The sequence below is a fragment of the Rhipicephalus sanguineus genome, chromosome 2 (assembly GCF_013339695.2).
Source record: "Rhipicephalus sanguineus isolate Rsan-2018 chromosome 2, BIME_Rsan_1.4, whole genome shotgun sequence".
NCBI lineage: Eukaryota > Metazoa > Arthropoda > Arachnida > Ixodida > Ixodidae > Rhipicephalus > Rhipicephalus sanguineus.
The window spans coordinates 69,535,355-69,554,922 of record NC_051177.1 but is presented as its reverse complement, the minus strand read 5'-3'; the positions used below and the strand labels follow the sequence as shown (position 1 = coordinate 69,554,922).

General features: G+C 44.3%; 1 protein-coding gene across 1 annotated transcript; it reads left to right on the top strand.

Annotated features, from left to right (window-relative positions):
• The first annotated feature begins 50 nt into the window (after nt 1-50).
• Nucleotides 51-18,980, top strand: LOC119383144 (28S ribosomal protein S14, mitochondrial). Its single transcript, XM_037651159.2, has 3 exons — nt 51-201; nt 507-668; nt 18,578-18,980. The coding sequence occupies exons 1-3, from the start codon at nt 139-141 to the stop codon at nt 18,758-18,760; spliced, it is 408 nt and encodes a 135-aa protein (XP_037507087.1). The 5' UTR covers nt 51-138; the 3' UTR covers nt 18,761-18,980.
• Nucleotides 18,981-19,568: the final 588 nt, after the last annotated feature.

The following is a 19,568-nucleotide window of genomic DNA, read 5'->3' as shown; positions in this document are numbered from 1 at the left end:
ACTGATTTTACGGATTGCTTTTTATTATATACTTTAACATTTTATTTGTATTATTTGTCTGCGGACTTACACTTTGCACATGTGATGGCGGCGTACATGTTGTTCATTTATTGATCCGACGCCCAGTTTCTTCTCAATATGGCAATGAATAAAGTCATCAATACCGTTAAGCTTATGCTAGGCGCCAGGTTTCCAGGCCAGGCAAGTTTCACATTTGTTCGGTTTGACCTTCGCTCTTTGCTTCACACCTTTTCCGAGCCTTAGACGCCTGTGCCTAAGCCCCATCGCCGCTCGTGAGAGCATCGGAGTTGCGTCTTGGCGAGAGTTGCGCGATCGCGATAAAAATATTCTCTCGAAATTTGTTACGTGTGGTTTTCTAGCAGTCCCTTCGTGTGACATACACGACCTAACAAGGTTTTTCTCTTGATTCAGTTGCATTTAACCCACGCATTTCTTTTTACTGCGACGCACGTGAGGTTAATGATTGCTGTGCTACGCTTTTGCAGAATGTCACGCCACTGGGGACCATAGTGCCCTGTCGAAACAAGTACACCGACTGGCGAATGGCCCGTGATGCAAAGAGAAGAAAAGTGGTCAAAGAGTACGCGCGTCTGAGGCTAAATATCAACTCCTTGAGGAAGAATGACATTCTGCCGAAAAGTTTGCAGGTACCGTGGCACTTGTTCTATCTTCTTAGCCACCATGTGCTCGATTGAACATTTTATTGGTCACGCCCGTACTCTCTGCATTCGCGGAAAATACGTGAAAATAGCCCACGCTTGTATATTCTTTTCTTTTTCTTTTTGTCCCGTCAGTGCCGTCTCGGCGTTTGTGTTGGATAAGGACTTCGGTGCGAGAGCCGTAACACTCAGTGACACTGTGGTATTAACGCCTTACTAACACGCGAATAACAAAGTCTAGCGTGCAGCAAAACTGCAGCAGACGGAATTATTGACTTTCGTTAAGGCCGCCGCCCCCTCTTTCGTTCTTTTCTTTCATTTCCCTTTTTTTTTTTTCCCCTCGCAGACGGTACTCTCGTGGCTGGCTGACGGCTGACGCGGCTCGCCACGTGAGATGCGAATGTGCGAACGCAGTGCTGCCGGCGTTCCGCGAAAAAGTTTCGGTTCATGCGCAGTTACTTGTCACCCCAACGCTAATGAGACGCTGCATATATTTAACGTAATTACAAATGTAGCGTTCCGCTGAAGCGAAAGGTGACATGTATTAAAATCTACATTCATTGAGTACTGGTGTCGTTGACCACGTGGGAACTTGGAACAAAAATTAATGTGTTCCCGTCTTCATCACATGTTGATTTCTTACGCAATAGCCTTTACCTGTTTCAATGACTGACGTCGGTGACGCATTACTCGTGGTATTAGAGTGAAACAGACAGCAAACACGTTTCTGGAAGCTCACAGTAGTTGGTTTCCTGTGAATGTAGCTAAGTCATTGATTACGCTTGGATGCAGATGAGTTATGGCAACTGTCGAGGTCATGCTATAAAGATTTATAGAAGCATGTGATGTCTTGGCAACTTAATGCAGCACAAGTGAACGAAACACGCCCTAGCATGTTCATTTCATGGCCAAACCTAGCCAAATAAGTGGTCTGTCTCATGCAAATTTCATTCTTGAAATAAACCAATGAGGGGATGAAGGAATTAGTCCCTTTTAGAAAGTTATGCAGGCCAACTCTGCTCTAGTTGGCAGAGAAGGATATACAGATTTGCAAGCACCTGGCAAGTGTCCCATTTTTCAGGACACTCAGAAATGTTCGAGCAACGTACGAACACTTGAAACGCTTTCTTTTTCTTCTTGAAATATCCTCAGGTGCAAAAGCAATTTAACTGGAACACCTTCACGCCATAAAGAATGTTCTCAAGGATATGAACTTGCTTAATCATGTTTAATTTTTACCAGCCGTGCATGTGTTACAGGACAGAGGTTATTAAAAGACACTAGAAAAGAAGTAGGCCAGATTTTTTTGTGTTAGTCGCTGATAAATTACTATAAACGATTACATTAGCAACAGCACATTTACCGCAATCACCTGCATGAATGCAGTAGTCAGAGGGGGTGTGGTTGGGATATTCTGTCCAGATAAGCATTACTTGGTGGTGCAAACCACTCATGACTAGATTAAGGTTTTTTTTTTTTTTTTGCCCACATGTTTTTGATAACTTTCTGAAGCATGTGTTGACATTTGGGATCTCGCTCGACATTTTGTTATTCTCGGACTACAAATGCAGTCCTGATTCTGCTGCATGATTTTATTCTGTGTTGGGTACGCATTCGGTTGGCACAAGAGCTTAGTAGAATGGTATTACTCAGTTTTAACGAAATTATGTGAAATAACGGATTATTTTTGTACATAAACTTGAAAGAAAACAAAAGTGACCCACTGTATGGCTTCATGATCTACTTCACACCAGTGCAGGATCACTGGAGGTTGAGCTTAGCCCCAATTGCTGAGCAAATAAGTTATGGAGAAAAGGCATGACTTAGGAGGAAGGTAACCTTTAATCACTCATGGCTTCCTTCATGGAATATGCTTTGCTAAAATATGGTGTGTACAATTTGCTCTAGTTGTAGCCTAACCTCATATGCAATTACAAAAAAAAAAGGTCACTGAGTCCCTTAAGCCTAAGTTGACTCAAAGGCGAAGGCCATCTCCTTTTAAAAAAATGATTATCTTCATACACCTCCACAAGCTATCTGCACCTAACATGGTGCTGCACTTCCTCTGGGATCGGCCCACCCTTGACCAAGCGACAATGTGATGACAGCATCATGTGAAATCGTAGTGACGCCACGTGATTTCGTCATTGATTACATCATGTTAAATTGAGGTCGCGTGACTTTTGGTACTCCAACGGCACACAAAGATCACTTGGGCGTCACGTGAATTTTCAGCTACTTTTGTTAGTTTTCTTTTTACCATTTGTGAAGTCTCGCGCGGTATTTCTTTAAAGGGATACTGAACAAAATTTTGAAAAAGCTACGAAAACACTTGCATTTGACTCAAACGACACGACTGTTCCTATAACAGCGTTTATTTCACGTAATTTCGAGCAGTTGGCCGTATTTTTGGTGGATTGTGAGAGCGCGGCGGCTGCACGCTAGTGCGCTTGTCGACGGCCGTGGCGTCGAATACTCCAGCAAGAGGGGGTGCAACCGGCACGCTCTCTCCTGCCCTGCCACTTCCCTTTCTCCACCTCTCCTCTCAAGAACACCTTCTCGACCGTGAGAACACGTTTTGAGAGAGACGCGCGACAGCGGGTGGTGGCTTGCGATGTCGATTGGTAAGCGATTTTGCAGCGAGCACGGTTGGCAAGTCAGTATCCGCCGAGTTTCGCGTCACTTCCTCTTTAGTTCGCGGCGCGGCCGCTAGACGCGCCAATTTGCGAAAAATGCATTAAATTCATTATTTTCTGCTAGTCTCTGGCTGAAATGAAGGTTGTTTCAACAAATTTCAGCACCCAATCTTTCAATTGGGCCATTTATCTCGGTGGCGAAAATTTTGTTCAGTATCCCTTTAAATCTCTCTAAATCTTTAAAAATCTCTTCACTCATGGGACATATAAAGCTTTCGCCTTAAAAAGAACAATTGAGGGGTCGTTAAACGTCATGCCATTCTAATCAGTGGCATATATCATGCATATCCATAGCCTGCGCTTGTATATTCGTTTTTTTTTTTTTCTTTTTGTCCCGTCAGTGCCGTCTCTGCGTTTGTGTCAGATAAGGACTTCGATGCGAGAGCCGTAACATTCAGTGACACGAATAACAAAGTCTAGCGTGCAGCAAAACTGGAGCAGACGGAATTATTGACTTTCTCGAAGGCCGCTGCCCCCTCTTTCGTTCTTTTATTTCATTTCTTTTTTTCCCCTCGCAGACTGTACTCTCGTGGCTGGCTGACGGTTGACGCGGCTCGCCACGTGAGATGCGGATGTGCGAACGCAGTGCTGCCGGCATTCCGCGAAAAAGTTTCAGTTCATACACAGTTGCTTGTTAACCCCAACGCTAATGGGACGCTGCATATATTTAACGTAATTACGAATGTAGCGTTGCGCCAGAGCGAAAGGTGACCTGTATTAAAATCTCCATTCATTGAGTACTGGTGTCGTTGACCACGTGGGAACTTGGAACAAAAATTAAGGTGTTCCCGTCTTCATCACATGTTGATTTCTTACGCAATAGCCTTTACCTTTTTAAATGACTGACGCCGGTGACGCATTACTCGTGGTATTAGAACAAAACAGACAGCGAACGCGTTTCTGGAAGCTCGCAGTAGTTGGTTTCATGTGAATGTAGCGAAGTCATTATGCTTGGATGTGGGGTCGAATTGAGGGGTCGTTTAATGTCATGCCATTCTAATCAGTGGTATATATCAAGCATATCAAACTCTGCACAGAAACAGTCATTCGTGCAAGTCCTGCTACATGACCACTTGTCTCATTTGCTTGAAGTTTAGCACACTTTAGCAGTGCGTGTTTCTTTCCTTGGTGTTCATCAAGCACAGCAGGACATCAGTGCTGACACTTGCATTTTTTTGCTAATTTGACCTTAACCGTTAACCCCAATTGGAAAAGAAGTTTTTGCCATTGAACTGTTAATCATCAAATAAGAAGTTTAATTGAGCTGTGCTCCAGCTTGCATTGGCATGTATGTTCTGTACTTTGGGCATTCTCTCAAGTAAAGATATACTGATCTCTGGTGGCATGAAAAAAAGTGATTTGCATCACCACCTCAGGCTAGAATAGCGAAATATTGTTCTAATTATCCTAATTACCAAGTCATCTTGCCTTCAAGCGGCTTTCCTAGCTTATGGTGGCGTAGCCAATTCTTACATTTGTACCAGGTACAATGAGATTAGAAATGTCAGTTCACCCTCTACAGAAATAAGGCAACTTCAAATTTCACTCTTCATTTTCGTATGAGTGGCCGCTTAGTCGCCAGCAGTGGTTTTTACGCGCATTGTGGATGGACTTACTAGAAAATTGAAAAAAGAAGGCTGGTTGAGGTGTCATAGTGTTCAGGAGCTTGAGGCTTGAACTAAAAATAAATATTTTTCCCACATTTGATGCTCTCTCACTTCACCTTGCTGCGGGTGTACAGTATGATTTAATTTTTAAGGGAGTACATGGCTTGCATTCAAACCAGCATTACTGAAATGTGCAACTAACTTCACAGAAAAGTGCTTGCTGTGTAGACAAATCAGTCTTCAAGTCGGAGCTGCACTATGACTGCCTCAGAGCTTCTAATACCCCTGTCACAAGAATAGCCTTAACTACAGTTAAGCTAACTACGGTTATGACTAAACACTGTTACAGGCAGCTACATGGCAAATGTAACCGCAGTTAGTCTCCTAATCGTGGTTATCGCAAACCCAGCTAGGCAAGCACCGTTTATCGCATTGTTTAAGGAATTTCATGGAATGGAACTCCAGTCGTTGAAGGATAATCAAGCAGAACTCCTGGAAAACAAGGTTCGCTGTGTAACTGTCAACAACAAAGGTTATTCTGTTTTCGGCAGGGGTAGTGAGAGGGTACTGTTCGTGCCTAGCTGCAAACACTGAATATGTAATAGAAGGTGGAGCCGTTCTTTCAAATTTGTTCTCTGAATACACTGGGGGGGAGGTGAGGAAGTGTAGTCTTGTATCAAGAAACTTGCAGAGTGGTGCCCAAGCTTCATGCTAACCACATGATCAGCACGTGATTTCATCGGTTTGCTCAACTGAGCTAACTGAGCCCGTGTAGCAGTGGTAAACTGTGTTCGCTAGTAGAGCCCTGTTTATATTGTTGAGATTTCTCCCTATATGGATGGCAGGATTTTCCAGCTTTGTGTGTAGGGCCACCTTTCTTAGCAAACCCTTTTCATTTCCTCCCCAGCTGAAAAAGCGAATTTATTTGTACGTACTGGGTTATTAAACACATAGGTGACTACAAAGCTCTTGTGCAAGGTCCACATGGCTTAACTGATGTTTCAGGCCCTCACTCCTTTTACAAGTCCTCAAAAACCTGTATCAGCTTTCACTTCCTCTTTCTCACAACGCCTTAAAGGGACACTATAGAGAAACAATGAATTGGTTTAGATTGATAAAGTGTGCTCGGAGAACTCTTGTGTAGTTTATTTCACCACCATAGATTTATTATTAGAGGAGAAAACCAAGTTCAAAGTTTCATTTTTAAATTTCGCGCCGAACTTTGTAATTCGTGATGTAAAAGACTTCAAAGTGCATTTGACGTATTTTGGCGCCACTGGCTCGACGAAATTTCCACAAACTCGTTATGTCAAGTCTCTGGCCCCCTCAGAGGACAATCTACTTCGATTTAACCGATTAGGAAATACGTAGGCCCAAGCAGGCGCCGTCAAAAATATGTGATGTCACGGCAAATGGTGCGGGAATTCCAAGGTGGTGTCGCCACCTGTATTTTCTTCTTGCGTGTTTTCTCGCTTAGTAAGCGTCTTCGCGCAGAAAGCGTGGTGTTTTTGGTATCGTGGAAGACTACTTTACTAATGCAAGAAAAATCGTTTTGCTCTTTAGTGTCCCTTTAATGAAGCCTAGTCAAGGCCCTGCTCTGCTTCTGCATTCTGGTGCCTGTCTTGATTAACCACCACAGGCTGTCCCACTACCTTTTGTTAAGTTGGATTTGCCTGGTCCGCACTATGACCTGAGCAGGCTAAAACATACTTGGAATTTATATCTTGCAGATTGCTTCACTCTTACCTCTGCCCAGTTATTCATATGTATTACGATGCTAAATTACACAAGCTGAACAATTGAAGGGTTCCAGCAACCCTTCACTTGTCATCATGTACCAACTGGCCCAGACAAACACACTACTAAGTTAAACAATGCTCACAAAATCTTCTACAATACTCTGTGGGCTTCGTAGGAGCCTTTAAAGGGACACTAAAAAGAAATGATTGTTCTTGTATTAGTTAATTATTCTTTTGCAATACCAAAATCACCACGTTGCCATGAGAAAATGCTTGGGAAGCGAGAAAATATGCAAAAAGAAAATAGGGTGGCAATGCAACCTTATTTCTTGCACCAATCAACGTGACGTCATAGATTCTGACAGCAGCACCTTCTAGGGCATACGCCGTTCCTAGTTGGTAAAAATGAAGTACATGGTCCACTGACGGTGCCAGAGGCCTAACATATCAAGTTTAAGGAAATTTCATTGCGCCAGTGCCGTCAAAATAGAAAAAGTAAACTTTGAAATCCGTGACGTCGTGCACTGAGATTTTGCCGTGAAATTTAAAAGTGAAACTTTGACTGATTTCCTCCTCTATTAATAGACACATAAAGGTGAAATTAATGTCACTAGAGTTTTCAGAGCACAATTTCTCAATCTACCGATTCATTGTTTCACTTAGTGTCCCTTTTTACAAATTAATAAATGTCAAGTGTTACTTCCAACCTGTTACATTACTTAAGAAAAACTTGACATTGGGCTAGTCAGTTAAACTTGATGTTAAATTACATTGCCACTCACCTGTTAGGTCAATCTCTTCAGGGAAGACCATGACAGAGGTGGCAATTAAATTATGGTTCTCAAGTCCTGGTACCTGTATGCATCAGTGCAAGATATTCCGTTGCCATTACTAGAGCAGTTAACGTCTTGGTATAGTTTTACTAATAAAGCAATATATATTATTAATGGTGTCTTGTTTAGTGCCTCGAAGTATCTCACGTCAGACGCCAAATTGTGCAACATTTGAGACATTGCTGCAGAGCAGTATTAATAGCACTGTAGAGTAATTGGTAGGTGTGATGATTATCCGTAGGCCGAGTAGTTAGGACTTTTCAAATTTGTGCCTCATACTTAAGGACACAGGGTAGGGTAATGTATTTTTCTTTAATCGAAATTTGGTTTCTTGCTTTCTTTGAATGATAAGGCCTTGCTTAACAATATCCAGTGCCCCAGATGCACTTCGATGGAGCAGATTTTTGAAAAGTAGTCTGGCTTCCTAAAGGCTCATGGTGCAGTTTTCTTGAACACGCGTGGCATTTACCGAGTCCACTTGCCTTTTGTGTGAGACGCGCATGGTGACATGGTTCTGTGCACTTATTTTGAGTTTAGTTGCACCTTTGTTGATTTTTCTGCGACAGCCAAAGATATTCTCGTGTTACAAAGTAAAAGAAACTGTTTAGAAAGCACAGTATAATTGGAAATCGACACACTTCAGCTACTAACAGAATCGAGACCGGGAACACTCATGCAAGCACTTCAGCAAGTAAGTTTTGTCCTCATTCGGTGTCGCTGCAAGGACAAAATGTTACTTGTAGTGGCGCTTTGATTGGTGTGGAGGTTCTACAAAACGTGAGTGCGAGTAATGTCTGCATAGAATGCGGAGGAACCACGGCACCCGTAGCAAAGACAATGGATCGTTGTCCTTGGAATGGAAACCCTCAGAACTGCTACCTTTGAAACTTTTCTTTCAGCAGGGCCTGCACGGCCCAATTAAACATTCTCGAGGCCGTTTGGCAGATTATCAAGGCACAACACTGTGATATGGTTGGGTAAGATCAACCGCTGTCAACAGTATTTTGCCAACAGAGAGGCAGAAAATATGACAAAACAAGCGAGGGAACCAAGAAAACAAGAAAAGAAGCTAAAAGCTGATTGGTGTGCTCACTGTATGGCTGGTTGCTAATTCAATTGGTCAGTACATCTTAAAAAAAAATGAAATAAACATTGTTTTTTTTTCTTCTTAACTCTCAGTATCTCGAAATCAATTTTTTTGTTACATTTGCCCCATTATCAGAAAATCTTTAAAGTACAGAAGGCTGATTATTTTACCAAAATAAACTGGACACCAATACAAAGCTACTGAGCTAGGTGTACGTTTGCGGATTACTTTTCATTTTTTGGCAGTTTTATTTAAAAAATAACGACAAAAATTAATTGCTTTGCTAAAAAAAATTGCAAAAATGTCAACACTTGAAATACAATTGTAATTCTAGCTCTACTGCAAGAAGAGACACCAAGGAATAAAATGAAACAAACCCGAATTCTTTACATATAGTAGTTTCTGACAAAAATGGGTCCTAAAGAGGCCTTAAAATACATGGGAGGTATAGGCCTACCCTGTGCCCTTAATTGAGTACTGTGTCTGAGCAGCTGGTGAAATTTTAATAAATGGCTAACAAGGGTACCATTTTAGAAATTCAGCATTGATTAAAGGAAACTGTGCTAGGACAGTTTGACGTTGCACCAAGAAAGACAGCCAAGCTTATTTCGTAGTGTATGTACTGTCTGCATGCACTTCCTTTAAAATTTTGCTTCACCACATGCGCTGGTAAACTGCAGTGTGACGCTGTGTAGTAGGAAATGTATGCATTTCTCAAAATAAAAACATGATCTTTCCAAGATCATCACTGCCTCTCACTGTCCTCATTCTCGTACCCTTTGTCATTTCGGGCTGTTGTCATCAAAATGTCTGCGTTGTATTGAGTCTCTTTTTTGTTGTTATTGCTGCTGTCTAGACAGACAATGCAAAATACTGCGATATGACAACAAAATACTTCACTCCTGCCAGGCCATCTATGACAAGGGAAGTCCATATGCTTAAGCTATGCCTTTCTTCACACCTACTAAAGCATGTTGTCGGGCAAGTCAGTTCATAGATTTCAACAAATTTTTACTGAGCAACAAAGACTGGATGAAAACAAGAACATAGATGCTCACACAAAGTGCTTTGTATGTACATCTATGTTCCTGTTTTCATCCAGTCTCCATAGTGCAGTCAAAATTTGCTGAATTCACGAAGACCTTCAAGTACAGTTTCCTATCTGAGAACCATTGATCATTGGAATTCTTTCTTTCATGCACTTATTACCACTGGACCGCTTCTTAGACACTTCTGACCAAATTTGTAGGGTTCTCGAAATGGCTATTTTCAAGGAACGTCGGTGGTCAGGCTACAAGCGAAAAGAATTCTCACCATAATTTGAGTGAATCACGATGTGTCAAGGGAGCTGCGAAAGATTAAAGGTTACCCTCCTCCCAAGCCTTGCTTTTTCTCAACTTATTCGCTGAGCAGTTGGGGCTAAGTGACACGTTCTGCGTACATACACCGATGCAAAGAACAGTGCAGAGGCTGTGGTCAGTGTTTGTCGTGTTGATCTCTGTACCACTAGGTGCGGCCACGAACCCGGCCACTTTCATTTTCTTTTTCGGTACGAACGCTGAGAAGCCAATCAGATTGTCTGCATGACTGACGGTGCAAAACATGCCACCTCCCAAATGTATGGGTAGCTGAAGACTCATAGGAGTACTGAGACAAAAATTTCGTATCTTGTTTTTCCTATTGCAGCCCCACCACGGTGGTCTAGTGGTTATGACGCTCAACTGCTGACCCGAAGGTCGCGGGATCGAATGCCACTACAGCGTCTCTCATAATCATATCGTGGTTTTGGGACATTAAACCCCGGATATTATTATTATTATTTTGTTTTTCCTATGGCAAAGAGTCGCATGGTCCTTTATGTATTCACCTAAGACGACTGGAAGTTGGAGGCTGTCTTCTTTTTCTTTTCAATCGATTGTATTGATTCTCAGCCCCCTTGACACTCTGTTATAATGCCTAAATTTAACAGCAAGCAAAATTTGCAATGGGGTGAGCTATAATTTACTCGGAAGCTGGTAGCATACATGTGACTTCCAAAGGGCTGACGTGCACTAATGTATGCTTGGGGCAGTAGATGTTGTCTCTGTAACACAAGTTTTGTCTCAGCGTCCAGTGCAGTACTGTGCTTAGCTGACGTACCCTGTCCTGCCACCAACTAGATGCAGTACACAGTTCTGAATGTTTTACAGTGTCGAAGCCACCACCTACTAGGTAAACCTCTTACAGAGCCATATGTCTGCTGCTGCATGCAACGACTTTGCTAAGCTCGATAGTGTTGGATCAATTCCCGCCAACTGCGGCGGGGCGTGTTTCGATGGGGGCAAAATGCAAAGAACACCGGTGTGCTTAGTTTTTCTTGCGTGTTTAATTAATTTTGTCTTTATCTCACGATCACGCTGCTTTTCATTTTGAAAAAGAAAAAAACTATGAACAACACTCCCTACGTTTTACTTGGCTTTATAGAATTTACATGTTCTGTCACCCCCTCTCCCCGAATTTCTTCAATTTTGCATATGTATAATGCACGCACACATACAAATGCACACACGAATATTCATAAGGTATTATTGCAAATGAGTTCTGTGGAATCCCGCAAGGTGGCTTATTTGGCTTCATGCTACAAACGGGTGGTTGTCAATTTTCCCTTTCACACATAAAGTATTTTTTAGCCCCCACCTAGTGGCGTAGCCAGCAGGGGCGCGCCGGGCCCGTGCTCCCCCCCCCCCCCCCCCCGAATGTTTTTTCCCCATGGGATACATAGCACAAAATGACACTCTACCCCACTTATCTGCCCAGACCCAATGTCGGATCAAGGAGGTGACCCCCTTCCCCCCCCCCACGAAAAAAAATTCTGGCTACGCTACTGTCCCCACCCCCCTCTTCCCCGAAAAAAATTTCTGCCTACGCTACTGTGACATGCATACGGAACTGGTCCTTTCGTTTGTATTGTAAACCACTACTTGACATTTTCTTCCTAATTATGTGGGTTCTAATACCACTGGTACCACGGAAGCACTTTTTTTTTCGTATCAGATGAACGTTATTACGTAAGATAGAACGGGCGCTTTACAGCGAGGTCTTAATAAATGACCGTGATGAATCAGCAGCCCTTAGGGTGTTGGTCGAATGCAGCACTTCGCCCGCCATAAGCATCGCGCTTTCATCTGACCCAACGGCGGAGCGGTGGCATCCATACCATTCATTCTTCGGCATGCGGTGAACGACGCGCTTGATCGAGACTGGGCCAACGCGCCTTGCATTATTACAAGTGGCGGAGTGCGTCGCCGTCGGTATTCTTTCTTTTTATTTCTTGTTCTTTTAAAGTCCGGCGAAACAGGTTCAAGTTCGCCGGCGTTCCAAGTAGGGCGTGTCAGTGCCGCGTCCGCCGCGCCGAACGAGTTTTTTTGCTGTGTCGTGTTTATGGAAGGTCGCGGAGCGGAGAGAGAGAAAGCGCCGTAAAGCTGACATTTGGGCTAGAATGTAAAAATTTTGAAATGTGTTCAGCTGCAGTTGCGAAATGTGTTCAGTCACACCCCTCGAATTGTTCCCCTGGCAATCAAAATTACCGTATACGAAATCTCGTTTCATCGGGAAGTGACTGCATAACACGAGGGAAAACAGAAACGCCAACCAAAGTGGTGTTGCCAAAAATTCTTTTTACGGAAGCCGAAACGTTAAGGGGACACTAAATTTAAACGATGCATCAGTTTAGACTTATGAATTACCCTCTGAAAACTTTACTGTCGTTAATTTCACCATTGTAGTTTTATTAATAGAATTTCACATCGTAGTTTTATTAATAGAAAAGAAAAATAAAGGTCAATGTCTAATTTTTTTTTTTTTTTAAATTCCGCGCCGATATACTCCGCACGTGACGTCACGGGTTTCAAAGTGTCTTTCGTACTTTGGCTCGACGAAATTTCCTCAAACTTGATATGCAAGGTCTCTTGCCCCCTTAGAGGACAGTGTACTTCATTTTTGCCGATTAGGAACTCCTTAGGCCCTAGCAGACGCCGTCAGAACCATGGCCAGAACCTATGACGTAACGGCGATTGGTGCGGGAACTTCAAAGGGGCGTCGCCACCCGCATTTTCTTTTTGCGTGCTTTGTCGGTTACTGCCTCTTCTCGCACCAAGTGTGTTGATTTTGGCGTCGTGAAAGAGTAATTTACTAATACGAGGAAAATCGTTATTCTCTTTACTGTCTCTTTAAAGGGACCGACAACTGCCCAGAACATGAAATGAGATGGCTGCACTGATGAAAAGATTGTCCGTCGCATTGACTCAAACCGACCCTGTTTATCTCGTGAGAGGTGGATTTATTATATTTTTATTTCTTAATTGAAAGTCGCAAAAAATGACCTTTGGCGCCTCTGGCGGCAAAATCATAAATGATCCGATGAAGCCGGTCACGTGACCGTTGATTGGTGTGCGCGTTCGATGACTTTTCTGTTAGTTAATATTGTTCATTTCTTTATATTAAAAGATATTACTCCATAAAAATGTACATATATGCCTGCGTTAGTTGTATGCAACAAAGTGGCGCTGCCTTCGCTTGGCGTAGGCAGCCTTGACACAGGCGCAGGCAACCTTGGGCGCAGGCGCACACAACGCTGTACAAATACCGAGAAGGTGTATAAAGCAACATCATCTCATTGTAACAGCTTGCTATTTTCAAAAATGCTTGGAAAGCTCAAAATAAAGGTGGTTAAGCATAGTTACAGTAACTCCTGCGAAAGCAGAACAACGGCAGCTTTCACAAGGGCTAGCGGCATCGCTATCAATTCTCAGCGTTGCTGGAGCAAATCTCCATGCGTGTTTGGAGCCCTTGAGATCGAAAAATACTGCGTATAAAATAACTACGTGCTTTTCGGATAAACCACTGCAGCTACAAACGCTACGAAGGGTGAGCTTCCTGTCGCGCCGTAAAAAAGTGGGTCGAGAAAAATCAGTTGTCGGTCCCTTTAAAAAATTTTAGACAACAACGTTTTGGTCGCGGCGTTCCGCTTTTCTTTTTATTATGCTGTATACGTATCGGTCTTGGTGAAAAAGGCGCGCAAACAACATGGACTAATTAAGGAAATGAAGGGCAGTCACTGGCGCTAACTCGCAACTGCGTGTTGGTTTATTGAAGAAAACAAAAGCGAATGAAGTGTTCCTGGTGCATAATGCCGATGCGTAAAGATTACAAGAGCACTTAAGCTCGGCACCGCACCACGTGCGGCTGGCTGCTCGGCCATTTTCGGCGATGCGTCCATTTTATCAAAGCATCAAGACAAAACCACTTGAGACCGCTTTTCACATTATTGGCTGTACCGATGTGATAGCGCCCCCTCCATTATCATAACAGGGAAGTAGTACTCCTATCCAAATCGCACGTTGCGCTTGTAATCTTCCGTGGGAAGGGGGGGGGGTCTTCTTTCTTTCTTTGCCTATTGAACGTATACTACCCCTTTCTGTATTACGCTTGTGCCCTTGGCATTCCTCACTTGAGAGACAGTTATCGTGCACTCTACACCCAATTTTCATTTTCATTTCCTTCTTCCTTTTAAGAATCACCCCCCCCCTCCCCCAGTGTGGAAAACCATTCCGTGTTTTTATCTGGTTATCAACACTTTATATTCGTTTTTTTTTAATGAACCAGCTGTTGCGAGTTATCGCCAGGGTCGTGTTTCCTTTCCTTCATCCGTGTTGCTTGAGCCGCGGCCTCATTTCAGGATATATGCTTCACAGCAATACAGCACGTGGCAGAATGAATAACTGGAATAATCGCAGTGAACTTATTATGCTGAACAATATACGGGACGTAAGAAACAACGGGACAAAACGCATTCTCGCGGCTGGAAAATTTTGTTAAGCAGGCTTCGTATATAACGACATGGCTGCGCATGCGGAACAGGGCAGGATTGATCCGGAGGTGTATTTTACCTTCGAAAGCCGCGGAAAACCGCTAAAATTAACGAAACGCGGCTATTAGCAGACAAGAAACACGGCACTGCGTGACTGTTAAGATAAAAATAATCGAGCAAATCGCACTGCTTATCGTAAAGCACCACTTGATAGCGGCTGACGCATGCCTCTCCCCTTTTTGTAGTGCGACAGGTCACTGTTAATTTCCGTGTTTGCAGTAGTTCCTATTTTATGTCTCGTAACATAGCAGGTAATTGCGCATAGCACGTAATCGCGCTGATAATTAAGCTCGAGGACGCGAGTTTGAATCCCGGCCACGGCGGCCGCATTTCGACGAGCGCGGTCGTGGTTGTGGCACGCAAAACTCGCAGGGTCCCTTATGCATTCGCCTAAGGCGACTCGAAGGCGAAGGCCATCATCTTCTTTTGCTTCAGTCGATGTATTGTTCAGTAAAGTAAAAAGTTGGGCGAGTTGGTATTTGTTCATGATGACTGAGGGGCGCGAAAAAACGGCACTCAACGAAAAGAAGTACACGGGACGACGCGCTACTAGCAACTGGAATATTTTTATTCAGGAAAGACATATTTATAACGCAGTGAAAACCAATTTAACCCAACGAGTCGACCAAAAAAACCATCTACAACGTTACTTCACGCAGGCATGCTGAGCATATGGTTTTTTTGGTCGACTCGTTGGGTTAAATTTGTTTTCACTGCGTTATAAATATGTCTTTCCTGAATAAAAATATTCCAGTTGCTAGTAGCGCGTCGTCCCGTGTACTTCTTTTCGTTGTGTGCCGTTTTTTCGCGCTCCTCAGTCATCATGATGTATTGTTCCTCCCCCCGGACTTCGCCACTGGGGCACAGGCCAGATGCGGCACTCCAGATGACTTCAGTGACTGGTGCTCTCTCATACACTGCTCTCCATACACCTTGTCGTTGCTAAACGAATCGTTTCGCGACTGGAATAACTTTCCCGTAGACACTGTGGACATTAACGATGATGGGCAGTTCCGCAATGCAATAGCTAATATTGTATACTCGGGTTCCATTTAACTTACTCTTTCTAGCGTATTTTCGCAAACCCTTTTGCCTTTTACAGCGAAAGCTGTTATGAGATCACAACAAGGGCCGTTTTTGGCGCCGTAGTTGTCCGCCGCCGCCGGTGTCCGTAATCACTATCGCTCGAAATAAGAAAAAATTTTCAGGATGGAACGAGGTTCGGACCTGGGCCCTCTGCGTGGGAGCCCAGTATCCTACCTCAGAGCCATGCCGGTGCTTGAAACTGCTTTGCGAAAGACTCTATACAGGCTTCATGTCGGGAAGGAACCACATTAACCTATGTAACGTAGCGTGGTAGAAGAGTAAAATAACAACCAAGTGTCACACAACGCCAATTATGTAACCAGGTGTCACACAATGCGAATTGCGCAACGAGTGAGTTGTTGAATGCTTCCAACCCATTACAAAGGGCTCTGCCATTATTCTTCATCGTCATTAGCCACAGCATCAACAAAGTGCACATAATACCTTACAGGTGTTTAGCGGGTACCACGGTTCTGCGCAGAATGACGAAAAATTGTGGCTGCTTCCTTACTTCACAAATTATGATTTATAGCGTAGTGGGTTCCTCGCAAGTGCACTTCTATTGGTTGCCAAAGAAGCCCATAAGGCTCCCATGATCAATTTCCTCAGGGTCTCAATAAAGTTAATTCCCCTATCTCTATCTCTTTCTCACGTTAGCGATATGTTATAAAGTGTGGTGGGAGAGTGAAATTATGACCGGGCGTCACACAATGCGAATTACGTAACTAGTGGGTAATTTAAAGCTTCCAACCCATTACAAAAGACTCAGTCATAATTCTTCATCGTCATCAGCCGTCGCACCAAGAAACTGCACATAATGCCTTACAGATGGTGCCTCGCTTCTCCGCAGAATGACGAGTAGTGTCGTGGCGGGTGCTTTCCAACTTCACAAAAATTATGATTTGTGGCGTAGTGGGTACGTTGCTAGTGTAGTTGTATTAGTAGCCACAAGAGCGTTTATAACGGGCTCTAGAAATGCCGCTCTTCGAGCTTTCGCTGTGACTGTGCTGCGCTTTCTGCGCAGGCCTGGCGTTTTTTTTACAGCGAAAGCTGTTATGAGATCATTTCTCCGGCCGTTTTTGGCGCCGTAGTTGTCCGCCGCCGCCGCCGCCGCCGGTGTCCGTAACCAGTATCGCTCGAAATAAGAAAAAAAACTAAATAAGAAAAAAATTCCAGGATGGAACGAGGTTCGAACCTGGGCCCTCTGCGTGGGAGCCCAGTATTCAACCTCTGAGCCATGCCGGTGCTTGAAACTGCTTTGCAAAAAGGTCCTATACAGGCTTCATGTCGGGAAGGAACCACATTAGCATATGCAATATAGCGTGGTAGAAGATTAAAATAAGCACCAAGCGTCGCACAACGCGAATTCTGTAACCAGGCGTCAAACAATTGCGAATTGCGCAACGAGTAGGTTGTTGAATGCTTCCAACCCATTACAAAAGGGCTCTGCCATAATTCTTCATCGTCATCAGGCGCAGAATTAACAAAGTGCGCATAATCCCTTACATGCGTTTAGCAGGTACCAACGCTCTCTGTAGAATGACGAAAAATGGCACAGTGCCTGCTGCCCTACTTCTAAAAAATTACAATTATTTATAGCGTAGTGGGTTCCTCGCAAGTGCACTTGTATTGGTTGCCAAGGAAGCCCATAAGCGCATGATCCACTTCCTCGGGGTCTCAGTAAGATTACAATGATTTATAGCGTAGTGGGTTCCTCGCAAGTGCACTTGTATTGGTTGCCAAGGAAGCCCATAAGCGCATGATCCATTACCTCGGGGTCTCAATAAAGTTCTTCGCCCCCTCCCCCGTCTCTCTTCCACGTCAACGTATACAGCATGACGGGAGAGGGAAATAGCGGCCGGGCGTCACCCAATGCAAATTACATAACTGGTGGGCCGTTTAAAGATTCCAACCCATTACAAAGGGCTGAGCCATAATTCTTCATCGTCATCAGTCGTCACGTCAACAAAGTGCACTAATGCCTTACAGACGTGTAGCTGGTGCCTCGCTTCTCCATAGAATGACGAATAATGGCTTAGTGGGTGCTTCCCAACTTCACAAAAATTTTGATTTGTGGCGTAGTGGGTACCTTTCTAGTGTACTTGTATTGTAGCCCCAAGAGAGCTTAACGGGCTCTAGAAACGCCGCTCTTCCAGCTTTCGCTGTGACTGTGCTGCGGTTTCAGCGCAGGCCTGGCGTTTTTTGTTTTTTTTTTATTATTATTCACCATTGCCCCTCTGTAATGCCTCCGGCCCTGAGGAGTATAGTGAATGAAATTAACTTAAATTACATTTGAGTGATGTCTGACGCATATTTCACGAACTCTTTACTGTGCTTGATGTTGCATTCTGGGGGCTTCACGTGAACGAACGCGGAAAGCAAGACATCAGCTTCAACTCTTACGAGTGCTTGGCCCCAAAGCGACTTGCGTACGCAAGCCGCTTCGGGACCCCGGCACTAAAACTTTATGCCTGCATGTTTCTCTTTATGAGCGAGTTATGACTGCAAAACTTTTTTTCTTATGTTATGCCAGAGTCTTTCGCGTTATACTTTGCGCCCGTGTGCATTTTTCCTGAAATTGGCGGGAAAGTGCCTCAGCTGCCTGTAGAATTGGTTCTAAATGCGATCAGACAGATGGGAATATTGGTGCGTCGGCTGATGATAGCGTGGTTAAAGGCCGAATAGCTTTCTCTATCGTCCTGCATAGCAGTACACACAACAGTGCGTTCATCCTACTGCTGGTTTTTCATTCATTCACATATTCAGAGGGAATCTACAGGTTTTCCCGCTCAATTTAACCCTAGTGCCAGCCAGTTTGGCTGGCGCTCGGATTCAATTGAGCGGGAAAACCTGTAGTTGTCGATTGGTTAATGGTAGCGCGATCCTCCCAGGAAGATTGATTGATTGATTCATTGATTGATTGATTTATTGATTTTCGCAGGAAATTGCGGACAAGGAGATCGCGGACCTTCCCCTGGACAGCTGTTACACGCGCTTCCACGGCCGCTGCGTGATCACATCTCGAGCGAGGGGCTTCGTGCGGCCGTGGCGGGTTTCGCGCATGATGTTCCGGCACCTGGCCGACTACAACTACCTGTCCGGGGTGCAGAGGGCCATGTGGTAGTCCACTGACGCGCTGCAGACCTGGCCTGCAGTTGACACCGTTGTTATTGTTGATCGCGTTGTACAAATGCACACGGTTGCACCACGCGCTGACTGTCTGCAAGTAGTCTCTCATCTTCGTGCGCGCGATGCGTCTCATGTGCACATTGCGTTGCCTTAGCAGGTACGCGGGGGAGTCTGTCCTGTGTAGACATTTCTGGTAATAAAGATGTTTTGAATGACGATGCTTATTTGTCGTTTTCTTGCACGTGTCGGGATGTCGTTTCGCAGGCAGCGTAAAGGTGCTGTCTTGCTGTGTTCGTCAAAATTTTGAAGTCGCCGCGCGTGGGACTACTAGTGCACATCAGGTACGTTGCGCGGCGATCGTGGAATATTCGCCGACCCGAAGGTCTGTGTATTAGCGGTTCGCGACTTCCCTCGCGTGATTGGCCAGAATCGCGTTTTCGCCAGCGAAAGATTGATTTTGGTCAATCACGCGACGGCATGCGAACCGGTTCACCTTGCCAACCGTTTTAAGATAGTCCCTCTGGGTCCCTATCTATAGCAAACTCATGCACGGCGCCGTAACCCGTGTCATCATGCATGTTCGTATCGGCTATGAGTTCATTTTCTTCGGCACGCGTTCATTTTCTTCGGATTTATTCATATCTTTATTACGCCGTTTATGCTGTAGGACGTTGTCCTTGATTATTCGCATCAGTGGCGGTACCAGGAGTTCTTTACTAGGTAGGGGTGGAGTGCACCTCCACGAAGTGAGATCCTTCAGGGGGGCGGGAGGCTATGAGCTTATGCGTTGCATTTTGAATATG

Coding starts and splice junctions, on each gene's coding strand:
- LOC119383144 (XM_037651159.2), top strand. CDS start 139: ATGGCAATGAATAAAGTCATCAATACCGTTAAGCTTATGCTAGGCGCC. Junction 202..506: donor GCGCCAGGTTTCCAGGCCAG/GCAAGTTTCACA, acceptor ACGCTTTTGCAG/AATGTCACGCCACTGGGGAC. Junction 669..18,577: donor TTCTGCCGAAAAGTTTGCAG/GTACCGTGGCAC, acceptor TGATTTTCGCAG/GAAATTGCGGACAAGGAGAT.